At 42.1% G+C, this 23,108-nt stretch overlaps 2 protein-coding genes across 6 annotated transcripts; one reads left to right on the plus strand and one right to left on the minus strand.

The window, feature by feature from the left end:
• Positions 1–655: 655 nt before the first annotated feature.
• LOC307071075 (putative E3 ubiquitin-protein ligase HERC3) lies at positions 656–11,048 on the minus strand. Of its 2 annotated transcripts, none has more exons than XM_079729948.1 (24): positions 10,745–11,048; positions 10,268–10,382; positions 10,081–10,157; positions 9,767–9,991; positions 9,340–9,431; positions 9,049–9,179; positions 8,487–8,614; positions 7,926–7,996; positions 7,734–7,840; positions 7,564–7,623; positions 7,367–7,472; positions 7,049–7,241; positions 6,801–6,955; positions 6,387–6,461; positions 6,041–6,151; positions 5,852–5,941; positions 5,488–5,592; positions 5,054–5,194; positions 4,323–4,489; positions 3,986–4,052; positions 3,844–3,905; positions 3,481–3,664; positions 2,494–2,593; positions 656–2,341 (listed from the first exon to the last, which is right to left on the minus strand). In XM_079729948.1, the coding sequence occupies exons 1-24, from the start codon at positions 10,959–10,961 to the stop codon at positions 2,127–2,129; spliced, it is 2,994 nt and encodes a 997-aa protein (XP_079586074.1). In that variant the 5' UTR covers positions 10,962–11,048; the 3' UTR covers positions 656–2,126. The 2 variants fall into 2 exon arrangements, with proteins under 2 accessions (XP_079586074.1, XP_079586073.1); XM_079729947.1 differs by having other exon boundaries at positions 5,488–5,613.
• A 245-nt stretch (positions 11,049–11,293) lies between these two features.
• On the plus strand, positions 11,294–21,803 carry LOC307070936 (protein phosphatase Mn(2+)-dependent 1K-like). Of its 4 annotated transcripts, none has more exons than XM_079729716.1 (7): positions 11,294–11,423; positions 13,280–13,807; positions 14,087–14,187; positions 16,716–16,881; positions 17,379–17,523; positions 17,647–17,781; positions 19,065–21,803. In XM_079729716.1, exons 1-7 carry the CDS (start codon positions 11,392–11,394, stop codon positions 19,194–19,196), a joined length of 1,239 nt encoding a protein of 412 aa, XP_079585842.1. In that variant the 5' UTR covers positions 11,294–11,391; the 3' UTR covers positions 19,197–21,803. The 4 variants fall into 4 exon arrangements, with proteins under 4 accessions (XP_079585842.1, XP_079585843.1, XP_079585845.1 ...); XM_079729717.1 differs by having other exon boundaries at positions 11,296–11,423; positions 13,308–13,807; XM_079729719.1 differs by having other exon boundaries at positions 11,306–11,387; positions 13,308–13,807.
• Positions 21,804–23,108: the final 1,305 nt, after the last annotated feature.

Consider the following 23,108-nt stretch of genomic DNA (forward strand, 5'->3'; position numbering starts at 1 on the left):
CATTGATTTCATGAAACGGAATAGCCTACTGCTTTCGATGATTGCTCAAAAATAATAAGGAAGGGGAAAGGCATATAACCCCGCATTGAGAGGTCCTGTTCCTGAAGGTGGGATTACCAAGTGTTCATAGACAGGGCCGGCCCTGTACACCTGGGGGCCCTAAGCAGGATCATTTTGGGGCCCTGCTTTGCGGTTGATACGAGTCGTTTTGCCAGAGAAAACAAGCGACTGTATGCATTCATAACCCTTTCAGTTTTTATCCGCTTTTTGTATTTTTTGTGTAATTGCTTTGTGTATTAAAAAAAAATATATATATATATATATATATATATATATATATATATATAAAAAGACAGCGCTCTTGGGGGCACCCTGGCGGTCGGAGGCCCTAAGCTGCCAGTTAATTTGCGTATAGGGAGGGCCGACTCTGTTCATAGATAAACATTTAAATTAAACCAAATCATTCAGTCTAGTTTTGAGTTGTCCTGACTCCTCGGAAGGGGTCCCTGAGGCTGCTTTTCTTAAGGGGAAATAAAGAAATCCAATTCAATCCCTTCAAGATCCTGGTAAACATGAGTTGTTATTAAAAATCCCTGAATATAACAACTGAACAAGATGATAAGTGGTAACTCCGTAGAAACACCACTCACACGTGTGACGCTTAATCTGAATTGAGTCATTTTATTTTGCCAGGTATATTTGCACATACAGTGAAAAGTTAAAATGATTTATTGGGAAAAGCATGTGATGTAAAATGTAATTTGTTCACAAATATCGTTAATTCATCATAGATTCCTTGCTAGGATGTCAGCATTTGACCAACGAAGGTCAAGATAAGAGTTGTATATAAAGTCACTTAAATTGTTATCTAATTGTATCTAAGTTCATCTATATTATCGATTTAACTATACATCTTCATGTTGTATTCAATAAAAATGTTTATTCTGGTAGCAATACAAGCAGCAAAAAAAACAAATCCCAACTAAATTAATGTAATTTGCGTATATATATATATATATATATATATATATATATATATATATATATAGTGGGGGGACGTGCGGCGTCTGGCCTGCAGGAGTATGGGCATGTTCGGAGCACACCGGATCTGCTGGGTGGATTTGGTCTGATTGCGAGCACCTGCTCGCAATCAGACCAATCAGGGAGTGTGTATTTATGTGCCTGCTTTATCTTGTAGTGAGGAGGATCGGGAGCAGAGGGATGGTTGAACCACATGGACGATCGCTGCAATAGATCCCCAGAAACGCTCCCTGTGACCGCCTCGGCGGATTTATGATTTGTGATGTTTGACTGTCCATAGTCTAAATAAACTACTTGCTTGTGCTGAAAAGCAACCCTGGTGTCCATGCGCTCTGTGGATCTGCTACATATATATGTATATATGTATTGTCTGTTCTTAATGGAGGCCATTCTGATTCCTTTATAACTATTAATTCGCAGTTTGTGGTTTCCCCTCAAGAGAAGGTTTAGCTTCACGGCTGTTGGCTCCCGTCATCAATCTTATAATTTATAGCACAGAAGAGGCAGACTACAGGCACAGTGTAGATATGAAGCAGGTTGCATGGTAACCTTTGTTTACACAATAATGCAATCTGCACTTTTTGGGTCGTGAATAACTATATTTAATTGAGTCACATCTATCGCACCTTTGAGGAAGAATATGAAAATAAAAGTTTTTTTAGTTACATTATCTAAATTGCTGAAACTTGATGCTATTAATTACCTATAAATTAAATTAATATATAAAAAAACTAAAGCGTGTACAATTAAGAAATTGTATGACTGTAAGCTTTGTTCTCTTCTGGAACAAAGCCAATTGGCTTTAGGCAAAAAAGCTGAATGGCTTGTTGAATCTGAGTTCTCATTTGCTCCCTTGCCTTACTACTGTTCATCTTTTAATGATATGATCATTGTTGTTTGTTCTTAGCTTAGCACATCTCTACCAGCTTCTCATGCATTTAACACATGGCCAGCTTTCGACTTTGTCCCAATTTCAACAGACATTGTGTGGTCCAACAGCCAAAAGTGAAATTTAAATGATTGGAATTACAAAATCAGGAAAAGTGGTAGCAAATTTGTAGCAGTCTCGATTAGGTTAAACAATTTCACGATAATCCAAAAGTATCACAACACTCGACCGCATGAAGGAGTTTCTGACGAAGCGTTTGGATGTTGCTGTAGTTTGGGAGAATCAAAGTCCAACTGCAGGTCACAGCCATTGGATAGTACAGCTCAGGCTCTGGTTTACACGACAAGTTAATCTTCATCATGATTGTTGAACTGCGAAGTTTGGGATTTCTGTCTGTTCCAGATATGAATTCTTTAGGAGGGGAAAATGACATTTCACATGTTAATGTCTATTGGTTGTTATATACGGTATACGGTTTTAAGCGATACAACAATGGAGCCAACCAATCAAATAGCAATAATAATTTATACAAGTTATGATATGTTATTTTGAGTTTTATTTACTTAGGAAGTCCTTCTTTTGTTCCATGGAGAACTCCGCGAAGACGATCCAAAAGTTTTTGATAACTTCATCGTTAGATGTGCAGCCTTGATATTTTGCATTCTGTAAAAAGGAAAAATGCAAAAATATTTTTCTTACACGCAAACATATATATAGAGATATTTCTGCATCAATATCAATATATTTATTTATATTTAGCTAGATAGATATTAGAGCCAGACCGATACTGGATTTTAGGGGCAGAGGGAGATTACGAAATCAGGGAGTCAAAAATCGGTTGATGCCGTTTCCGTGCGCGAAAGACCCTCCTGGTTCCTTTGTGGTTGGGAAACTTATCGGGGTTCGGGTGGTTGGGGTTGGTCGTTGTTGGAGTGTAGCTGTGTTTTGTTTTGTTGTCATGTTGTGTGCATTGTTGTCGCCACCGTTAATGTGAGTGTTATGTTCATTTGTTAGTTGCGCTGTGTTTCGTGAATAACTGTAGGTGTTAATAAAGGCAGTCCATAGTCGTGCGTTGTATGGGGCGCTGAACTGCATCGAACTGCTAAACCCTTGATCCCGTCTCTTCCTTCCCGTGCTGCTCATGCGCAAAGGTTTGGAGCAGTGCTGGAAGTTATAATGGGGCTGTGTGGTGGCGCCGGTGAGAGCACTCTTATGGAAACACGACCCACTTAAGTTCCAATGAAGACACACTGCTCTGATCATACCACTCAAAAGTGTGCAAATCCTCAGTGAAATTGCACCACAGCACTGGCTCATTCACTCAAGAGCATGCGAAGAAATGCACTATTGTGGAGGACGAAGTGCCAGAATAAATCAATAATAATAATAATAATCTAGTATATTGCGCAACTAGCAGCCTGTTATTATTGGTAGTGAGATATTTTTGATAGGAGGAGGAGGAGCGCCTGCCCTTATATATTAGTCAGGCTCTAAAAGATAAATCCTGAGGTGTCGGGTGCATTTGAAGGGGATAGGGATGGATGTCTAACCTGTCTCAGATCGTCCCAGTTGAAGACCTCCTCTCCTTTGAGGAGCGTCATGAGTTGATCAGGGAGGAACATTCTCCAGGCAGGTGAAGGGCAGCCTCTAGAGAAGCCTCTCTCAAACTCCCTGAACTGATGCTCCACTGAGCGGCTGAACAACATGTCCACTTGGAGGTCCACATATTTCTGCCTGGGTTAGATACACATGTGTCTTTGAATGCACACTGTGCATACACACAGAAACACACAGGTACACTTGCAAATACAAATACCCCCCCCCCCCCCCCCCCCACACACACACACACACACACACACACACACACACACACACACACACACACACACACACACACACACACACACACACACCTGTTGACTTTGGTCACTTGAATGAACTCTCCATTAGGTAGAAGATCCAAATCTTCAGCATCCTACAGAAGTAAAGTTGGTGTAACATTAGAGTGAGGTCTCTCTTTAAAAGTGCTTTTAAACAGTCTTCATTGGCTCTTACCCCTCCAAAATCAAACTGTAGGTCCTCAACAGCCTCCTCTTCATAGTCCAGCAGTTCCTTTAAACTCCTGTTGGTACGACAGTGGGATGACACTTAAAGTCAAGTCAACTTTATGATGAAACGGTGGTAAATAAAGCGGATAGTTTCATATAGTATAGTAGTACAGTAGTAGTATAATAAAGTGGTAGTATAGCATACTATTTTATAGCATAGCATATTTAATAGTTTAGTAACGTGTAGCAATGCATATCATCTAATAGTATAGCATAGCAAAGGACAGTGTTATATATAGCCTATTATAGCATGTCATGTAATGTGTAGCATAGAATAGAAGTACTGTGCAACAGTTGGCGACAGCTCCATGAGGTCGTCCAGGGTTGGCTTCAAGCCCAGGAGCTTCTTGAAGAGAGCCAGGGGGAAGGGGATGTTCATCAGGCACTGGTTATACAGAGCCATGCCACAGAGCGTGCCCAGTAGGAAGAACTCATCAGTCAGCTGGGCAACCTGGAGGAAGCAGTCCATAATAACTTTATTGTCATAAATGGACAATACAATAATCATGACTGATGGGTGGATGATTGATGCATGATGAGTGGACGGATGGAAGGAAGTGTGGATTGACCCCTCTTCGTGAAGATCCACGTAGGGATTTTAGACGGGACGTGGGTCTATCCAGAGTGCCCTGCATTAAAACTTCCACGTTATGTTCACCTGTACTCAAGAGGACAGTGTAGCGTTTCCGAACCCAAATCAACATGAACCCTCTACCAAGTACTGAAACAATAGACAGTATGGAAAACTGCTCGATTTAAAAAAAAAAATGTTTTAAAGCCTTCCTTGCAACAATTTGCTAAGCCCTGGAAGGACTGCACGTCTTCGAATAGCCCATCGGCCGTAAAAAGGGGCAGTCTATGGGGGACAGTCTCTGTATAGCGGCGCAGCCCTTTGCTGATCTTCACTTACGAGCTTGACGTAAGCGTGTGTTTGAGCCTTAACAATACCAAAACATGTATTCCACACAGTCTACTTGTGATAAAATAACATAAAATGTCACTTATTTATACGTACATTCTTGCTGAACCAGGCCACTCCGTGCTCGTTCACTTCTAGTATTTGTAGTTCTGCCTTCTGAAGTTCTTTTGCAAGGAGGTGAAAGAACTCCATTATCACACCTCCAAGATGCATATCATATTCCTCATTAAACTTCACCTGTAAACATAAGAGGTTTTGCAGGGAAAATAACTTGAGTAATGTCTTACAATTTAAATATTGTGAATTCACCTGATCCCTGGATTGAAAACACTAGAGAATCGTGTATAGTGCGGTATTTCCATTGAATAAATATACAATAAATAAAAAAACTGCACTATGCCACAATCATCAAATGTAATTGGAAAAAGAACAAGTTGAAATGTACAAACACATTTAGATTTAACCAAGTGTTAGCTAGGTAGAACCAAATTGCTAATTGTTATGTCTTGGGAAATGCTTTGCTGACCCACCGCAAGTTTTAATGTTTGGTCATGGTTTGACGTCCTCAGCGATTGAAAAGTGTCCTGCTGCACCGTGCCCCGGTTGATGGTGAATTCAATGAATCCTGGCTGTAACTGGAATAGTAGAGGGACAGTCTGGTAGAAGTATGGTATCGTCAAGTAAAGTATAGCCTAGCATATAGCATAGCATAGCATAGTATATCAACTAAGTGTATGGCATGGCATTGTATGGTATGGTATTGCATCGCATAGCTTAGCATAATGTGTGTAGCTTTATTAAACTTTTATTGTCAGTGTGGCTTCTAAGGACCGCAGAAATTAACAGTTTTGTGGTAGCTCATGAAAACATCCTTTTTAATAAATATAACCTTACCGTGGCACTATTCAGATGATACATCCACAGCTTCATCTTGCATTCTATGGGTAGAATGCAAGGGTACTTCACCAGAGACAACAGGATACTCTATATATAGAATACAAATATAGAGGTATTATCTCAGAAGCATAGGGAACCATATTTCAGCAAACCTAATTCACATGAGTTACTGTCTAAACAGCATACCGAATAATATTCTTGCTTGATCTGTGTCCTTTGTTGTTCATCATTAAGTTCATGAAGGAACCATTGATGATACTGCTGGATTGAGTAACAACTGAGTATCAGTTGTTCAAACTAAGGAGTAGAGAAAAAATATAGTTAGATATAAACAACCAGTAGTTATATATTATTATTATTATTATTATTATTATATTGATTTCTATAATAAATGACCAAAGATTTGTATTGTACTTAAGGTCGCTATTGTATGCCACAAATATCATTAGTCATTTATATGTAAAAAATATGATAGGGAGAAATTAGGGCATTTCTGAAAAGGTCCTTTATAATTGTTTTGTTAAATACTCACCATCTTGATGATATTTGTGACTGTCGTCACATGGAAAACACTTTCTGCGAGGCGCCGTGAACCGTTACTGCTGGTCTGCAGTCATGACATTAATTTTCAGTTATTCAGCACCATGCTTTGACACAAAATGACTTGAAGTGATTTCAGATACATGTCAATACAGGGGAAACATCACATTTGGCTATTTGTTAATTGAGGAGAGCCCTGCTCCATACGCATGTTTTGAAAAAGATTAAGTACAATTTTGAAAAAGATTCTACAGAATACTTGGGCATTTCACATTGTTGATGGAACCCAGAACCTTTTGGACCATAGGCATAGAACACCATTAGCTACTACCCAGTCCGTCCCTAATCCTTTATCACAAATCTCTATTTACACTAAGCATCCACAACCTGCCAGTAAAACACTCACAGAATGAAGCCTTTGCAAAACCCCTGCTGTCTTCATAAAGAAGTCGGTTTGCTCTCTGTAATCCACACCTAAGGATGAAAGGAGCTTCCTGGATGCTTTACAGAACGTCCTCACTGCAGATCGGAAGAAGCGAGGTGTCCAGGACCATAGTCGAACTGCATCAATCACACAAACACAGCGCAAAAATGTACAGTTTTGGACAACACATTGCATTGCATTTTAAATTATCGGTTCTTTGGGTCTATTACCGAGGACTTCCATTCTGTCTTGGTGCAGAGAGAGGAAGGCATCAGCCACCCTCACAGAGAGAATTTGACCAAAGTTGTCCCTGAGCAGCACCTGCAGCAGCGCCACCAGCAGGTAGTAAACCCTCAGGCCTTCCAACCCGACCGGCTGCCCACTCAACGAGGGCAGGAGACAGTCTCGGACGACAGTCTCCACCTATAGCATCGTCCAGGACAAAGTCATTGACAGCGTTGTCAGTGTTTGACTCTGAACACGGGATGATATATTTTATTGAATAAAAGGCAGAGAGAGGCTGGTATTTTCACTCAATGTTGCTGTACCTCCAATAGCACTTTAGTGTTTGTCGCTAGCTTGGCCAGAGCTTTGTTGACAAGAACCAAGTCCAAGCCAGAGCACCTGGGGGAGGTCTGGTAGTGCTTGTCAACACTATTTTGATCAGGTAAAAATTGAAAATTATTATTGGAAGAGCAACTTGAAATGATAATACATTAATTGAAAAGATTGTAAAATGCGTTACCTTCTGTCAAGAAAGCTGGCGTTCAAGGAAGATGTGGATGAGAATATATCCTTGATCTGTCTAGAAATAAATTGATATATTCAATTAAATATATTACTCTAAACCAGTTTACATTTAATGTCCTTAATAAACATCAATTACATACTGTGATTGTCAGATTTAGGGCTTACTTCCTAATTTTACGCCATGATTTCGCCTCCCGACAGTTTGAGAGCCAGAAGTCGATGGTGTCCATATCCAGAGCAGTAATAATCCCAGGAACATCCTTCTCAGCCTCCTGTAAGACAACCCCAAGATAACTAAACAACCATTTTAAATGTCTTGCATCCAAACAAATTAATGCAAAATACAAAGACTCCTACCTGACTGAGAGAACAAAGGGCAAGAGATTGGTTTCCTCCAGCAAATATTCGCCCAATATTCTTCTGGTCATCTTTTTTAATGCAAAGGAAAGCCAACATAAATGTATATATATGTATAAATATATATATATTATATATATATATATCCTTTATATAATATATATTCTTTTCTGTATATACACCGAATTGTAAAGCTGAATGAAAAGATTATGTAAGAATTATGCAACATTGTTCTTGACTGAGCCCCTACCAATAAGTAGGTGGGAAACTTTCAGGTTTCAAAAAACTAAATGACTATGTTCTATCCCCTACAGCTGGCTGTGCAACGGTGTCGCAAACTAGCATAGCCCCACTATAAACACTTCAAATCGCTATTGATCGGCATATATGCATCTATATATATATATAGAGAGAGAGATGTCTAGATTAATGTATGCCTCGAGCAAGTTTAATCGTTACACATTGTGACTTTAACCCTAGGACCTAGGTAAATAAAACATGAAAAATGCTTCCTGAAGCTCCTTTACCCTAAACTTAACCCTGAACTGAGTGACTTCCTACCATGATGCAGCAGAACAGGCAGAGGCACCGAACAGTCTGTGGTGAGCCTGTTTCCAAGCTGGCCTTCTTCTCCACGACCAAATGAATAGATCTTCTTTGTTGGGCCTACTAATGCCATGGTGTGGTTGCTGCAGAAAATAAATAGAAGAAACTAAGAAGCTAGTGACATTTCTGTATTAACCTGAATTAAATGGGTAGTGATTATAATAAATACATTGGTGATGTGTAAGCAAATCATCGATCAAAAATATGAGTCAATTAAAAAAAAGACATTCAATTCATGCATAGATTCGGTAGAATAGTAGATTAAAAGAAGCCAGTGATTATTTGAAAAATAACAATTCATATATACATAGATTCAGTAGAATAGTACACTGTCTGTAATGTTTGTCTGCCAGGCAAAAGGTACTGGGTTCGATCCCCAACGTCCACAACCTCACCCCTGGGCATCCTTGAGCAAGATGGTCACGCTCTACCTGCTCCTTAATGACAAGTCACTGTAAGTCCCTTTGGATTCAAGCGTCTCCTAGTGAATAGTAGTGAAAGGATGAAGACAGAGTACCTGCCACAGGAGACCTGGGTGACCGCTGCGCCCCAGAGTTCAGCCACCACACGAGGGGTCAGCTCATTCAGCAGAGAGTTGTGTCCCAACTGCCCACAGCCACCGCTGCCAAAGGTAAACACCACACCTCCCTAAAGGAACACACAAGGAAATCTGTCTGATTAGTCTGTGAGCCGACTCACAGACTTTACAGTAGGGATATATTTTTTATTGAGTTCATTAAATAGGACATAGCTTAATGCAATCATTATGGATGGAAACTACATTACTAAAATAAGAATATGTAGGAACCTTTGTCAAAACAGCAGTGTGTCTTTCACCACAAGAAACGGAAACGGTCTTCTTCAGGTTGAGACACTCAACTGTCACTGGAGTAGATCTGTCTGAAAACATGAATTGAAATTCAATTTCATTCACACATTCAAAAGAATAGGAAAAATACAGGTTTAGTTCACATAATCTCCAGGATAACAGCATGCGACCAGGTGAGGTCTATGGTTTTTGTCCTTGAATAATATCTATATAATAATAATATAAAAACTATGTCATGTCCCCATAATGGGATTAAAGGAGAACCATTAAATTGAGCAGATCATCACCTGATCGTCTCTAAGGAAACAAGCAACTCATAGGTCCTATCACCAGCCTTCTCATGACTAATGAGTTTATTTAGTCAGAACCTCCTGACTAAAAGAGAACATTCCTACAGGCCTAATACCTGTCGTGTCTCCAAGACCCAGTTGCCCAGCGTCATTCTGCCCCCAGCCGAATACGGTTCCAGATACAGACAAGGCCAGAGTGTGGGCTCCCCCAGCGGTGACCTGGACTAGGGGTAGCCCTGACAGGGCTGCCACTGGTGTAGGGGACGGAACGACGGAGGTCTCTGGGAGGGTGAGACCCAGTTGCCCCCGAGCGTTGCTGCCCCAAGACAATGCTTGTCCATCTGAAAGCAATATGTATAGGCAACAGTATAATGACAAATAGTTTTGGTTGTAGGCTAAATCTATCGAGCTGGTCAGACCTATAGCCTACCTTCAGTTAAAACTATGGAATGTTGGTCTCCACATGCGACCTGAATGATCCTTTTCTTAAAGTAGTTTTGGAGCGATCTGAATCACAGTGAAACAAGGAAACACATGTGTTGAATATCTTTAAAACGTATTAGACAAACCTTTCCCATTTTATCACAACAATGACAATATGACGACTAAGACATCACCTTGGAATGGCGGGTGCACTGAGGTCCACATTGACGACAGAGCCATCCCTGGACAGCAGGAGAACCCCAGAGTCTCCTGAACTGGAAGCTTCGACGTGTTTGCACATGATGCTCTCTAGAAAAAAAGGAACAGGGACATGTCCAGCATAACGGTTGTGTTTAACTAGACTACAACATATTTTTTTATTGTGAGCTTTTTTGTTCTCCTAGTCATTTGTGGACCGATCATCGAATGCAATGGACCTATTTCTTACATTCCGAATCAATACTTCTTATTTGTCATTTTTTAAATTGTGAAATGTATAGCGGATACAGCCTTCATTCTCTGGTCTTCAAAGTTAATGTTTTGGGGCCGGTGTTACCCTGCATTATAATGTGCCCCCCCGGTTCCAACCCAACTAAATGAGTCTAGACACGCCACTGTTCAAGAGAGAACAACAATATATATCCAGACCACTTGGTGCTAAATTTACTCACTGGTTTTCCCGAATCTCCCATTTCCGTCGTGGTTCCTTTGCCGCCGAAGAAAATATGCTCTTCCATCACTTTTGGTAAACGTTACCGTTGAATTATTCGCAGAGAAACTTGTTATTATTAGTTTGGTCGTTGGTACGAACTGAATGCCATTCTCTGACTCTCGGTTTTCCGCCAAATCATTCGGCTTTGCTAAATGAATTTCTCCCCATGAAAACATTCTGGCGTTCTCGATATGTCCACCCTCATAGCGAAGCTTATGCTTATATTGGGTTTCCCTTTGCTTATATGCCCAGGTAAGCTCAACACTTGAGCCAGAATCGAAACTGAAACTTAGTACTGAGCATTATCGTTTTTCCTGAATTGAATCTAGTTTTTGTGTGTGTGTGCGTGTGTGTGTGTGTGTGCGCGCGCGTGTGTGCGTGTGCGTGCGTGTTTGTGTGTTTTTAGTTTGCACTTGACACCCATCAAATGCATGCCGCACAGAGCGATACAATTGGTATGACCAATCATCGGACAGTGGGCGGGGCGTAGTTATTCCAGTCGTTGTGATTCGCGCCGTCGAGAAGCGAGACCTTGTTTGATAACATTGGACCACGGCAGTGTTATCTACATTGGCGGACGTGCCATTAATCTGAGTTCAAAGGTATATGCTGGGGAATTCCGTCCGTAACCCTACAAGGTAGGAGTTTTATTGGTAGCAAAAGATCGAAATGTCGTATGAACTCTGTTTACACACAGTGTGTATTGCTAACATAGCAACTGGGTCAACCTCCCCTAAAACATTACATTGACGTACATTGAAATGGCTTTGCCCTCTTGAATTTTGTTTTTAAATTCATGGTAGTGAATTATTTATGCTTTGCGTCTAATATAAGTCGTATAAAGAACCTATTCGTTTCAGCTAAACCGTTGAACTACTGAACCCGTATGTTCGCTAGCCTTCGTTAGCTTGTTAAACGCCTGTGAGCTGACGCAAGACGAGTTGCATCATGTGTGCGTTATTTACCCTTTAAGATCGGAAAGGTTCATAGTTAAGGTCAACGGGTGCAAGTGCAATAACTGGATACGGTTAATGCACGCATCCCGCTGTATGGCCGTGTTTTGTATTTCTACATGGTCACCGTCGAGGTTGTGATATGGGGTGTGGGCTTGTGTGGCACATTCGCCTGGAATGCCCTTCGCTGGGGCAGCTCTTTTTAATAATCTCTTAAATATGGACTTGAACCTTAGTGTACACGTTAGTGTTTCAGTAACTCGCACCACGGTGGGTAATCAGTACATCTTGGTTTTGTATGGTTATTATGAGACATGTCAGGGAGCAGGGGCAGTTCTAGAAATGTGTAACTGGGGTGGCCCAGGGTGGCAAATGGATATCTAGAGGTGGCAAAAATGCTTTGTTGATGTGTTCACAGCGCGCACATTTATTTAATGCATTAATATTCTACTGATAATAGGCTCAAGCAGACATTAATTGGCTACATGCATAAACCTAACTGTTGATGGTCAGTATCCTATTTTTAGTCTGGAAGGCAAACATTGACAATGAAAAATGAATAACACCTTTTTCTGAGCTCATTTACAAAGTTAAAAGTTATTAATTTGTCAAATGCTCTAAGTAAACCTCAGCACCAAAATTAATATGTAAACCTTGACTTCTATCTTCCTCTGAATGAACTCAAAATGACTTATCGGAATTATATTATATATAGCATACATTATAGCATGCTGTGTATATTAGGGTTGTGCGATTGTCTCTATTTTCATATTGTCCAATCATGGTTATAATAGACGGCAAATATACAAGCAAAGCAGTTAAGAGATAGGTTGAAGAACAAACATTTTATTTAAAATATAAATAATATTTTTGTGGGACTGCATTACATACTTTCCTTTTGTAAAGGATGGTCCAGATTCGAGATTCGATTCCACTATTCTTCTCTTACCTGCACAACCTTTGAAACAGTATTTTCCTATGTGTTTTTTGTGCATAAATTGAGAGAGGTAGGAATGCTTCTTCAAAATTGTAAACACAATATAACAAGTTCAGTGAGGAATGGAGAAAAGTTACAATGTTCCCCCCTGACCTAAACCCCCTTTCTCAAGGGGAATTTTCCAATAATAATTGTGCAGGTGAATAAGACAGAGCTTATGATCCACCCTTTCCTCAAAATATATTTTATATTCAGAGGATTCAATTATAATGGAGTGATTCAGCAGGTTTCCTACACACCTTGCGGAGAAAGAACTTTTATAAGCAAAAAAGACTATAAGACCGCAACCATTGATTTTGTTGAATCCACCAGCCAACCAGTTATATACCTGTTGACTATAAACCTATTATGCCCCCAAATATTAGCTTCTTTACTGAATTTACAAAAAATACCCTCTTTGTTTTCCTTGAAGGATGTGTAAAAAAAAAAAAGGTGCCCAGCCTATCCTCCCACAATGAAGCCATTCCAACACAATGCTGTTTGTGAACAAAGCATCGTTATCGAAGAGTGTATTTGAATAATTTCCTCCTGATTGTGTTTCCAGTGTAACCCGGCAGATCCTTCTCCCACAGAGCGTGCTCCAGTCCTCGGCTGTCCCTGTGATGTCAGCAGCCTCTCTTGTGCACCTCGCACGGTGCCGCGGGCCCCGGACGGGCTGCAGGGGCCTGCTACGACACGCCGCCTCTCCTCCGTTTGCCGTCTTCCAGGCCACCCCGCTGCGGTCTGCCGCCTCCCGCAGACCCCTGCACACCTCCGGCCGGCGCCCCAGCAACACCCGTTTCGACCCGGACAGCAGCGGCAGCCCCACCACCTGGGACTCCTTCGGCATCTGGGACAACCGCATCGACGAGCCCATCCTGCTACCCTCCAGCATCCGCTACGGCAAGATCATCCCCAAGGTCAGCCTGTCCAAGGTGGGCACGGCCTCCCTCATCGGCCAGCGCAAGGAGAACGAGGACCGCTTCCAGCTCTCCCAGATGACCAACAACATCATTTACTTTGCCGTGTTTGACGGCCACGGCGGGCCGGAGGCGGCCGACTTCTGTGACAAATACATGGAGAAGTACATCAAGTAAGGAGGCTGGGGGAAAACCGCTTGGAAAATCTGTTTGCCTTAGAGAAGAATGCATGCCATTGTGTGGTTACACCACCTGATGAAATGCATTGGAAATCCCCACTGAATAGTTGTCTGTGTTGCATGTATAATGTATTATGTATAATGTAGTGTAGTATTGGTTCCATAATGAACTCCTTATACTTGTACTAGACATATGTGCTGATCCGACTTGGAGCATTCATAACGACAGGCTGATGGGATTGTGGTGTTGTCCGTCTCTGGTTGTGATTGTAGGGACCTGGTGGTGCAGGAGAACAACCTGGAGTTGGTTCTGACCAAAGCCTTCCTGGAAGTAGACAAGGCTCTGCAGAAGCATTTGCATCTCTCTCCAAGTGGTAGGACACTTCAACGTAACACATACGTATCCAATACACAGTTTGATTAAAATCATCCAAAAAAATAATTCTTTAAACTGTAGGATTCTCTTCATGGAGTTTTTTCTAAAGATAATGACAGTCTTGTCCTTTTGAAACTGGGACGCTAGGATTTGAATCTTCATAGTATCTAAGGTCTAATGCTATAAACATGTGACTTATTCGACTTTACTAAACCAGCCTTGAGTACACAAAGGTATTATTTTTATTATGAATCTGTCTTGTACTAAAGCACCGAGGCCTTGGGCTGCACCGATGCCTTGGCCTGCACCAATTGCGTTAAAACAGGCATTTACATATAGATTACGTTCATGCTTCATGTGTAAACCTGCCTTAATCAGTGTAATATGCTCTCAACACAAGCATCAAGGCCTCGTCAATTGGTTCCCTCTATCTTCCCCCTCATAGCGCTAATGATCTCAACTGCAATATTTTCTGATTAAGGTATGTCTTAACCTAGTATGCCTTTTGTGTACATATAGCGTTCCGTTCTCATGGCGACCAAGTAGGCCATGCTGTGTGAAATGTCCCAATATGCCTGTGTGTGTGTGTGTGTGTGTGTGTGTGTGTGTATGCATGTCATCTATGGCAGTTGCTGAACCAGCTAAGAGCTGGAGGCCCTTGGCACCAATGTGGATGGCCAGAGGCTAGATAGAAGGAGAGTCCAGCTGGTTCTATATCCTGGAATACCGGAAGGTTCTTCATCTTTCTCTCGCTGCTCTGTCTTTATCTCTCGCTCTCTCTCAAAGTCTATGCTCAGCCGCTTGCCATACAGTGCCATGTCACGTTGCAGTGGGTTAGATCCTGTGTAACGTCACGGTAGTCACTTGTCCTGATTGAAAAATGGTTGTTATTTCTCAAATCTACGTTTATCTTCTGGGACAGATTGCTGCTCTCGATAAATGGCCCAACAATAATCAGAGATGGAAAGGCATATCCCCTGTTGCTGAAAGCGCGATTATATATGACAAGGTTCTGTTCATAGATTAAAAAAAAAAAAAAACGCCTAACTTCTTGACACAGGCCCCTGATGCTGCTTTTCTTAAGGGGAAATAAAGAAGCCCAGATCACTGCAAACCCTGCACTGCCTTGCATTCAGCACTGACCTGGATGACTGCATGAGGAGTAACTCAGTAGAAACGTCACGCCTCAGTCGATTTGAGTTTTGTGTGCACAGTTCATCCTTCCCACCCGCATATTTGAACATACAGTGAAAAAACACAATACATTATTAATGAAAATCATGTGTTGTAAAATAAAATGTTCTGGTAGTTATAAAAACAGCAGCAAAACTAATCCCAACTACCAGACACATACATACGCAGGCTGCAGGGTTACCTGTGTAAATAAATTAACACAATCATTCGATCGGCATGTTTAGGGCATAGCATGTATTCCTACATTTCATTCAGTAACCTCTATTTCACCTTTCAAGGAAGAATATACATTTTCAATCTTGTCTCGTTGCAACAGAAACTAAAATGCATGTATACACATCTGCTATTCATTGTTCCTTTGAACTCCATGAATACAAAAATAAATGGTGTAAAATTAACAAATTGTATGTATTTTACGATTGTTCTCTTCTTGAACAGCCATTTGGCTTAAGGGGTGGAATCAACTTATAATTATGTGTTCATAATAACATGTTGAATCTTGGATCACATTTGCTCCGTTGCCTTGAAAGCGGTATTTCATAACGATAGGATCATTGTTGCTGGTTGTAATCTTACCAGAGGTGTACCGACTTCTCTCGTGCGATTGACACAGGCCAGCTTTCTTCCTTGCCCCCATTTCAACAGACATTGTGTGGTCCACCACTCACAATTGGAACTGAAATGATTGCAATTAAAATGCAAGAAAAGGGGCTAATTATTGATGTTTGTTGGAAAAGTATGTTAAAATAGAAAAAGTGCATGGATCTGCTAATGGTACTGCAATAGCAGTACAATTTTAATATTTGTTTGTATACATTCAACTTCATACACTAGGATACAAAACACTTTAACAAGCCCACGTTTGGACTAATAAAAGTAAAGCCATTTTGTCCCTGTTAACTAACAATGTAACCCCCTGGCAATAGGCTTCTGCACACCCTGACCATAAAGTATACATGGGCTGTCACACTAATAACCCATAATCAGCAATAATCCATGTATTCAGCTGTAAAGAAAACCAACTTGCTCCTGCCCTCAACCTGTACCATGACCTTTTGACCTGCATGTCTGACATGTGTCTTGCGTGTGTTGGTGTGTGTTGGTTCAAATGTTGAGTTCTCTACATAAAAATAAAAAAACAGTGTTATTATTATTTGGCTTGTACGTAGTCTTTCACTTTCTTTATGTATGTGCATGTATTTTCATACGTGGTAAAAGTGTGTGTGTGTGTGTGTGTGTGTGTGTGTGCGTGCGTGCGTGCGCGTGCGCATGTGTCAGTGTGAACGGCTTGACCGGAGGAACTAAACAACAGTGCGTCCATGTCTCCGGCAGCGTCCGGGGCGAACGCGGGCTCCACGGCCACCGTGGCTCTGCTGCGGGACGGCATAGAGCTGGTGGTGGCCAGCGTGGGGGACAGCCGCGCCATGTTGTGCCGCAAGGGCAAGGCCCTCAAGCTCACCGACGACCACCACCCCGACAGAAAGGACGAGAAGGAGAGGTAAGCGCGCCGTCTGCGCTTTGCTCAGGCCGGGGTTGTGCTCCGGCTCCTAAGTGGGTGGGGCTCGGTGAAGAGGACGACAAGATTGTTTTGGGCTCCCAGCCGAAGGGCTCCGGGTTTGATCCCCTATGGCCACAGCCAACCTGCAGTTCTAAATGCTTACCTGCTCCTTGATCACCTGTATCTGAAGTGGATGAAGACCTCTGCTAAATGACTGAATAGTACCGTTTGCGACTAATATGTCTGCCTGTTCTGCACCTATTGCACTGCTAGCTGTTCCTGGAAGGAGGGATACCTCCACTGTGTTGTCTCTCAATGTTACTTCCCTTTTGGGTTCGGGGAATTTTTTCCCCTTCTTTTTTTTTTAAAGAGGATTGTGTAATGTGGCTCGTGGAAGCCCTTCGAAACCCGCGCCGGGATTTAAAGGGCTGCACAGATGTATTGGTTGGCCCTGCTTCAGCGGGAGGTCATGTGTCTTTCTCTCTGTGCTCTACTAGGATAAAGCAGAGCGGAGGGTTTGTGACGTGGAACAGCCTGGGGCAGCCCAACGTCAACGGCAGGCTGGCCATGACGCGCAGCATCGGGGACTTCGACCTCAAGAACATGGGTGTCATCGCTCAGCCCGAAACCCGCAGAATCAAGGTGAGGGGCTCTAAATGGTCGGGGATACAATTAAGGGATACAGTGAATGGCCGTGGCCTTTCATTGGAAAGATTGGTTATTTATATAAATATCTGACTTGGGTTTGTTTCTGGGCTTCTTCAGCTTCACCACGTCCACGATGCCTTCCTGGCGCTGACAACGGATGGAATTAACTTCAGCATGAACAGCCAGGAGATCTGTGATGTCATCAACCAGTGCCACAATCCCAAAGAGGCCGCCTATAGGATCTCCGACCAGGTAGGCCACCTCACTTCTCTCCTCAGACTCCTACCTTCAGGTACCTTAGTGTCCTCAGGACCAGGTAGGCCTCCTCGCTTCTCTCCTCAGACTCCTACCTTAGTGGCCTAAGGACCGGGTAGGCCTCCTCTCCTCAGACTCCTACCTTAGTGTCCTCAGGACCAGGTAGGCCTCCTCTCCTCAGACTCCTACCTACAGAGACCTTAGTGTCCTCAGTACCAGGTAGGCCTCCTCTCCTCAGACTCCTACCTTCAGAGACCTTAGTGTCCTCAGGACCAGGTAGGCCTCCTCTACTCAAACTCCTACCTTAGTGGCCTAAGGACCAGGTAGGCCTCCTCTCCTCAGACTCCTACCGTAGTGTCCTCAGGACCGGGTAGGCCTTCTCTCCTCAGACTCCTACCTTCAGGTACCTTAGTGTCCTCAGGACCGGGTAGGCCTCCTCTCCTCAGACTCCTACCTTCAGAGACCTTAGTGTCCTCAGGACCAGGTAGGCCTTCTCTCCTCAGACTCCTACCTTAGTGTCCTCAGGACCAGGTAGGCCTCCTCTCCTCAGACTCCTACCTTAGTGTCCTCAGGACCAGGTAGGCCTTCTCTCCTCAGACTCCTACCTTAGTGTCCTCAGGACCAGGTAGGCCTCCTCTCCTCAGACTCCTACCTTAGTGGCCTAAGGACCAGGTAGGCCTCCTCTCCTCAGACTCCTACCTTAGTGTCCTCAGGACCAGGTAGGCCTCCTCTCCTCAGACTCCTACCTTCAGAGACCTTAGTGTCCTCAGGACCAGGTAGGCCTCCTCTCCTCAGACTCCTACCTTACTGGCCTAAGGGCCAGGTAGGCCTCCTCTCCTCAGACTCCTACCTTAGTGTCCTCAGGACCGGGTAGGCCTCCTCTCCTCAGACTCCTACCTTAGTGTCCTCAGGACCAGGTAGGCCTCCTCTCCTCAGACTCCTACCTTCAGAGACCTTAGTGTCCTCATGACCAGGTAGGCCTCCTCTCCTCAGACTCCTACCTTAGTGGCCTAAGGACCAGGTAGGCCTTCTCTCCTCAGACTTCTACCTCCAGTTACAGTAGATGACTGCAGAATGAAACAATTCACTGGGAAGTCACTTTGATTCATTGTGTCTGCTTAATGACTATTATTTATTTAGAGCTGACCTCAGGGGGATTGAAAATGTACCACTTAATATTATTATTAGTCGTATGACTTAGTGAGACACTGTGTGTTAAGCTCATTTAGAAGCAAATTTATTCATCCCACCATTGCGTTTCATTTCCCTGACCCCGCCAGTCTCTGCAGTACGGCTCGGAGGACAACAGCACCATCATCGTGGTGCCGTTCGGCGCTTGGGGGAAGCAGAAGGGCTCCGACGCCAGCTTCTCCATCAGCCGCAGCTTCGTGTCCAGCGGCCGCTGGGCCTAGAACCCAGATATCCTGTTCTGAGCGCCCAGACCCCCTGTTCTGAGGGCCCAGACCCCCACCCTGAGTCCCCAAGCCCTGCCCAGTCCACACGGAACAGCCATGTGGATGGTAAACACAGTGCAATATTTCCCCCCACACACACACACACACACACACACACACACACACACACACACACACACACACACACACACACACACACACACACACACACACACACACACACACACATATACTGTATATAACGGAGAGCGATGTGAGAGAGAGGATGTGCAGGAAGCACAGATGTTGCCTTAGGAATACAGCATGCTTCTGACATGGACCATGGTACTAATAATAATAATCATTATTATTAGCCTTGGTGTTAAACGAGAGGTGCACTAACTTAAAGACGTCCGATTCATTACTTTTATTTTGGTTGAGACCACAAATGAATGGTGGAGAGGTCTGTTCGAATGGCCAGCAGGTCGTTCATGTCACTAGACAATTGCGCTGCCATCATTTATTGTTGGCTATTAAATATTTGGACAATATAGGGACAAAGGCATGCCACCAAAAAAGTTTGTGTCTTTGTTCCACAATATTGCACTTTATATATTTTTTTAAATGGTAGCGTGGGTATGGTTCTCAAGGGCACCTTCTAAAACACAATATATGTATATTTTACCACTTCTCTGAAAGTGTACGGTCCGTCACTTTGGGACCTGTGGTCAGTATTTAGGCCAGTGGCTTCTAGAAATGGACTCGGTACTGATGCGTAGCTAGGTGAAATGCTGTGTAGCTTTCTAACATAACTCCAGTAAACTCAACATGAAGTTATTCCACCTGATTTGTTGGAATTCAGTTCGAAGTGGGTTACAATGAGCAGACGTCTACTTTTTGTTTTAATACCATACCAAAAAGTTTTAGAAGCGCCCTATCATGTCTTTCTCGTGGTTCTACTGAAGCACAGTTGTTACTTTGCCCTGTTAGTGGATCAAGCTCTCGAAACAGTTTGGAGAAGGGTTGTAAAAATCCAGATTCTGTTGTATGAAATAACAACATCTGTAATTTTTTCCACCAGTAATACCATTTGCGGCAAGTTTTGCTCGGGTTCAAAAATGTACATTTGTGTGTATTTTTGTAAATATATTTATGGACATTTTATATAAGGCTGTTTATAATGTTGTGAATCTATAAGGCCTCTTGGAATTTCCCATTACAAAATGCTAACCCTGTTTTGCACTGGTAGTTAAATGGGAATACAGGTGTTCTAATGGGACGTGTAATGGTTTAAATGATTAGATAATCGCAGGCACTAATGTCCACCACACATTATGATGCAGAAACTGACCTCAACCGCGCTGGTCTTCTGTGGGATGGATGTTCTTATCAGGGCCTTCGTCTTCACACGTCCTCGTTGGTACTTGTAGAGTTGTGGGAAGTCATAATATACTTTCAATAATATTACATTTGATTCATATTGACCTTATCAAGATACACTTTATGACCTAAAATACAAATGTAAGAGCAAAAATAACAATCAAATATCAATAGTTAAAAAGTCACATTTTAAAAAGCATACCAATTAAATGGCGGTAGTCAATGGTTTATCACACGCAGTCTCAGCAGGTGAACACACGTTAGAAAAGGATGATAATGAAATCATCATCGGGATTGCAATATATCAGCTGTAGTTGTCTCTGCAAGAATCAGTTTCCCATTCTTGCAGAGAAACTAATTTCAATTGAGGTATTGCTAAATAGGCCTATTTGGGCCTATTTAGCCTAATACAAAGCAGAAGTATACATTTTGGAGGAAGAAATTTCATAAAACTAGGGAGTGTGGAGTGAGACCAACGGTTACCCATTCTGATGGTTAACCGTTGGGAGCTAACCTTACTGCTCAATTTCTCTGCCCAAACAGCCTGGGAATCAAACTGAACCGTCACAGCCCTTACTGTTAAGATTGCGTGCATACGAAAGGCCAACATGGTCGTCATTATGCATATATATCCACCCCTGTACAAATCAGCAATTTGCCCTGTCCCCTTTCCCAACTTTTACTTTGGCACCGCAAGCACACTTCAAAACATAACAATCATTACTGTTTTTTCAATATACTTGCATAGCCAAGAGCCATATCTGACCCATGAATGTTTGACAACGACTAAAATCTGCAACAATGAGAAATGTGAACAAAAGGGAGAGGATGGGGTCTTTGATGTTCTTAAGGCAAACCATTTTGATTGAAGGAGGATCAATTTGTCAAATATACTATGTATCTTCAGTCTACGTTCACTATGTATTTAGTGTTTTAATGTTCTTCCTATTTAAAGTTTTGCAGTGATTTTTGTAGTTTAGTATTTTTTATTTTGTGTTTGTGTGTCATCCTTAAACGTATCCATAAACTTCATGTACATATAATATTCCTCATTCCAATATCGACAAAAAACAATAATATGGACCCCTGTCAGTCCTTCACTCAATCTAACATTATTTATGTATAGTTCTAAATACTGCTGGGAGATGATTGAAGCTATGTGGACCTATCCTTTATCCTTCCTGACTGTACAACAGTTCTCTAGATACTGACATTGTTTGCTGGCTTAATTAATTGTGATACTTGTTGAGCCTTGTGATACATTGAAAACTAAACAATAAAAATCTGAAAATTGACACATTTTCTTGCCGTTATTTACGTGTGGTGGATCCGTTGACCTCCAGAATGATCTAATGTTGTCCACAAGATGGCGCCACACTTTGGTCTAATGGAATGGTTTATTTATGAAGGGATAGACATACTAGCATGGGGAATTGCAAAAGGCAATTAGCCTGGAACCTCCATTCATTTTCGATTTACTGCTGGCGTCACCAATGTGCGCAGACCAAAATGCCTCTACGATGGACCTATTAAGCCCTCTACCTTCTTTCTCTGGTCCATTCTCTGTACGCAATTGGATAGGACTTCAACCAATCAATGCAACGAAACGGGTGACGCAGCACTGAGCGACAAAATCATCATTCTTCTGAACAAAATCTATAAATTCAGTCTTCTCTCTTCTGTTCTTATTTTAGTGAAAAAAAAAAGTGAATACTGTCAGATACGATCTGGTTCCCATGCTATATACTTAGTGGGTAAATTGTCCAATAAATAAATAAATAAATAGTAAACTACAAATTAATACAAACGCTTTCTCACAATATCAACCCCATAGGCCTAAAATCCACACAGGAATGAGTGGTGGATTCTTCTCTAATAAGGGGCTTTTTGTTTAGGCCTTGCTCTTTAAGTGGACTAATCAATTAAAATAAATCAGTTTATTCTTGGGCCATATGTGTTTGGCGGCATATTTAACGCTTATTGCTTTCTTTGAAACAAAATACAATAGTGAAAATTTCTATGAGGTAGGTTTATTAAGAAATGCCAAGGTTTGTGGGGTTAGACAATGTCCCGATTTACTTTCTGGGACTTTTCTTTTCAAATTAGAGATACCACTATGAATATTATTACAATCCCAATATGGTATGATAAGCCAGTATTATTGAAAGTCAAGATAATAAATTAAGTGAATTAACAAAAAATACAAGCTACATTCTCTTATTGACTTCAGTCCGAACTGCCTGGCAAATTACATTACTCAAATAATTATACATTTGAATAGTTTATTTCACCCACATTATTCGAAATTGGGAAATGAGGAAAATCTAAAAGAGGTAGTCGACAAAAATGTGTTAGAAAATGTGGCGACAGCAGCAAATCAAATTACATTCAGGCAAGCGGTCAGACCCTCGGGGTCAAGTGAGCGGTTCAAAACATCCCGTCCACGAGTGTGTGTTTGATTGTAATCGCTCCTGTCATGCCCTGATGTTATTTGGGACCAGCCTCGGGGAGCTGTTCGTCATTGAGTCCTCCAGCACCGTCGGACAGCAC

Source organism: Pollachius pollachius (genome assembly GCF_949987615.1).
Source record: "Pollachius pollachius genome assembly, chromosome: 2".
NCBI classification, from domain to species: Eukaryota; Metazoa; Chordata; class Actinopteri; order Gadiformes; family Gadidae; genus Pollachius; species Pollachius pollachius.

Bases quoted from the DNA above. Each gene is read 5' to 3' on its own strand.
- LOC307071075 (XM_079729947.1), bottom strand. From the start codon at position 10,961: ATGTTTTCATGGGGAGAAATTCATTTAGCAAAGCCGAATGATTTGGCG. The intron at 9,180-9,339 runs GTTCCTACATAT...GTGTTCCTTTAG, and splicing joins ACACTGCTGTTTTGACAAAG to GGAGGTGTGGTGTTTACCTT. The intron at 6,152-6,386 runs GTGAGTATTTAA...TCTACTCCTTAG, and splicing joins TCACAAATATCATCAAGATG to TTTGAACAACTGATACTCAG.
- LOC307070936 (XM_079729716.1), top strand. From the start codon at position 11,392: ATGCTGGGGAATTCCGTCCGTAACCCTACAAG. The intron at 11,424-13,279 runs GTAGGAGTTTTA...TTGTGTTTCCAG, and splicing joins TCCGTCCGTAACCCTACAAG to TGTAACCCGGCAGATCCTTC. The intron at 17,524-17,646 runs GTGAGGGGCTCT...GGGCTTCTTCAG, and splicing joins CCGAAACCCGCAGAATCAAG to CTTCACCACGTCCACGATGC.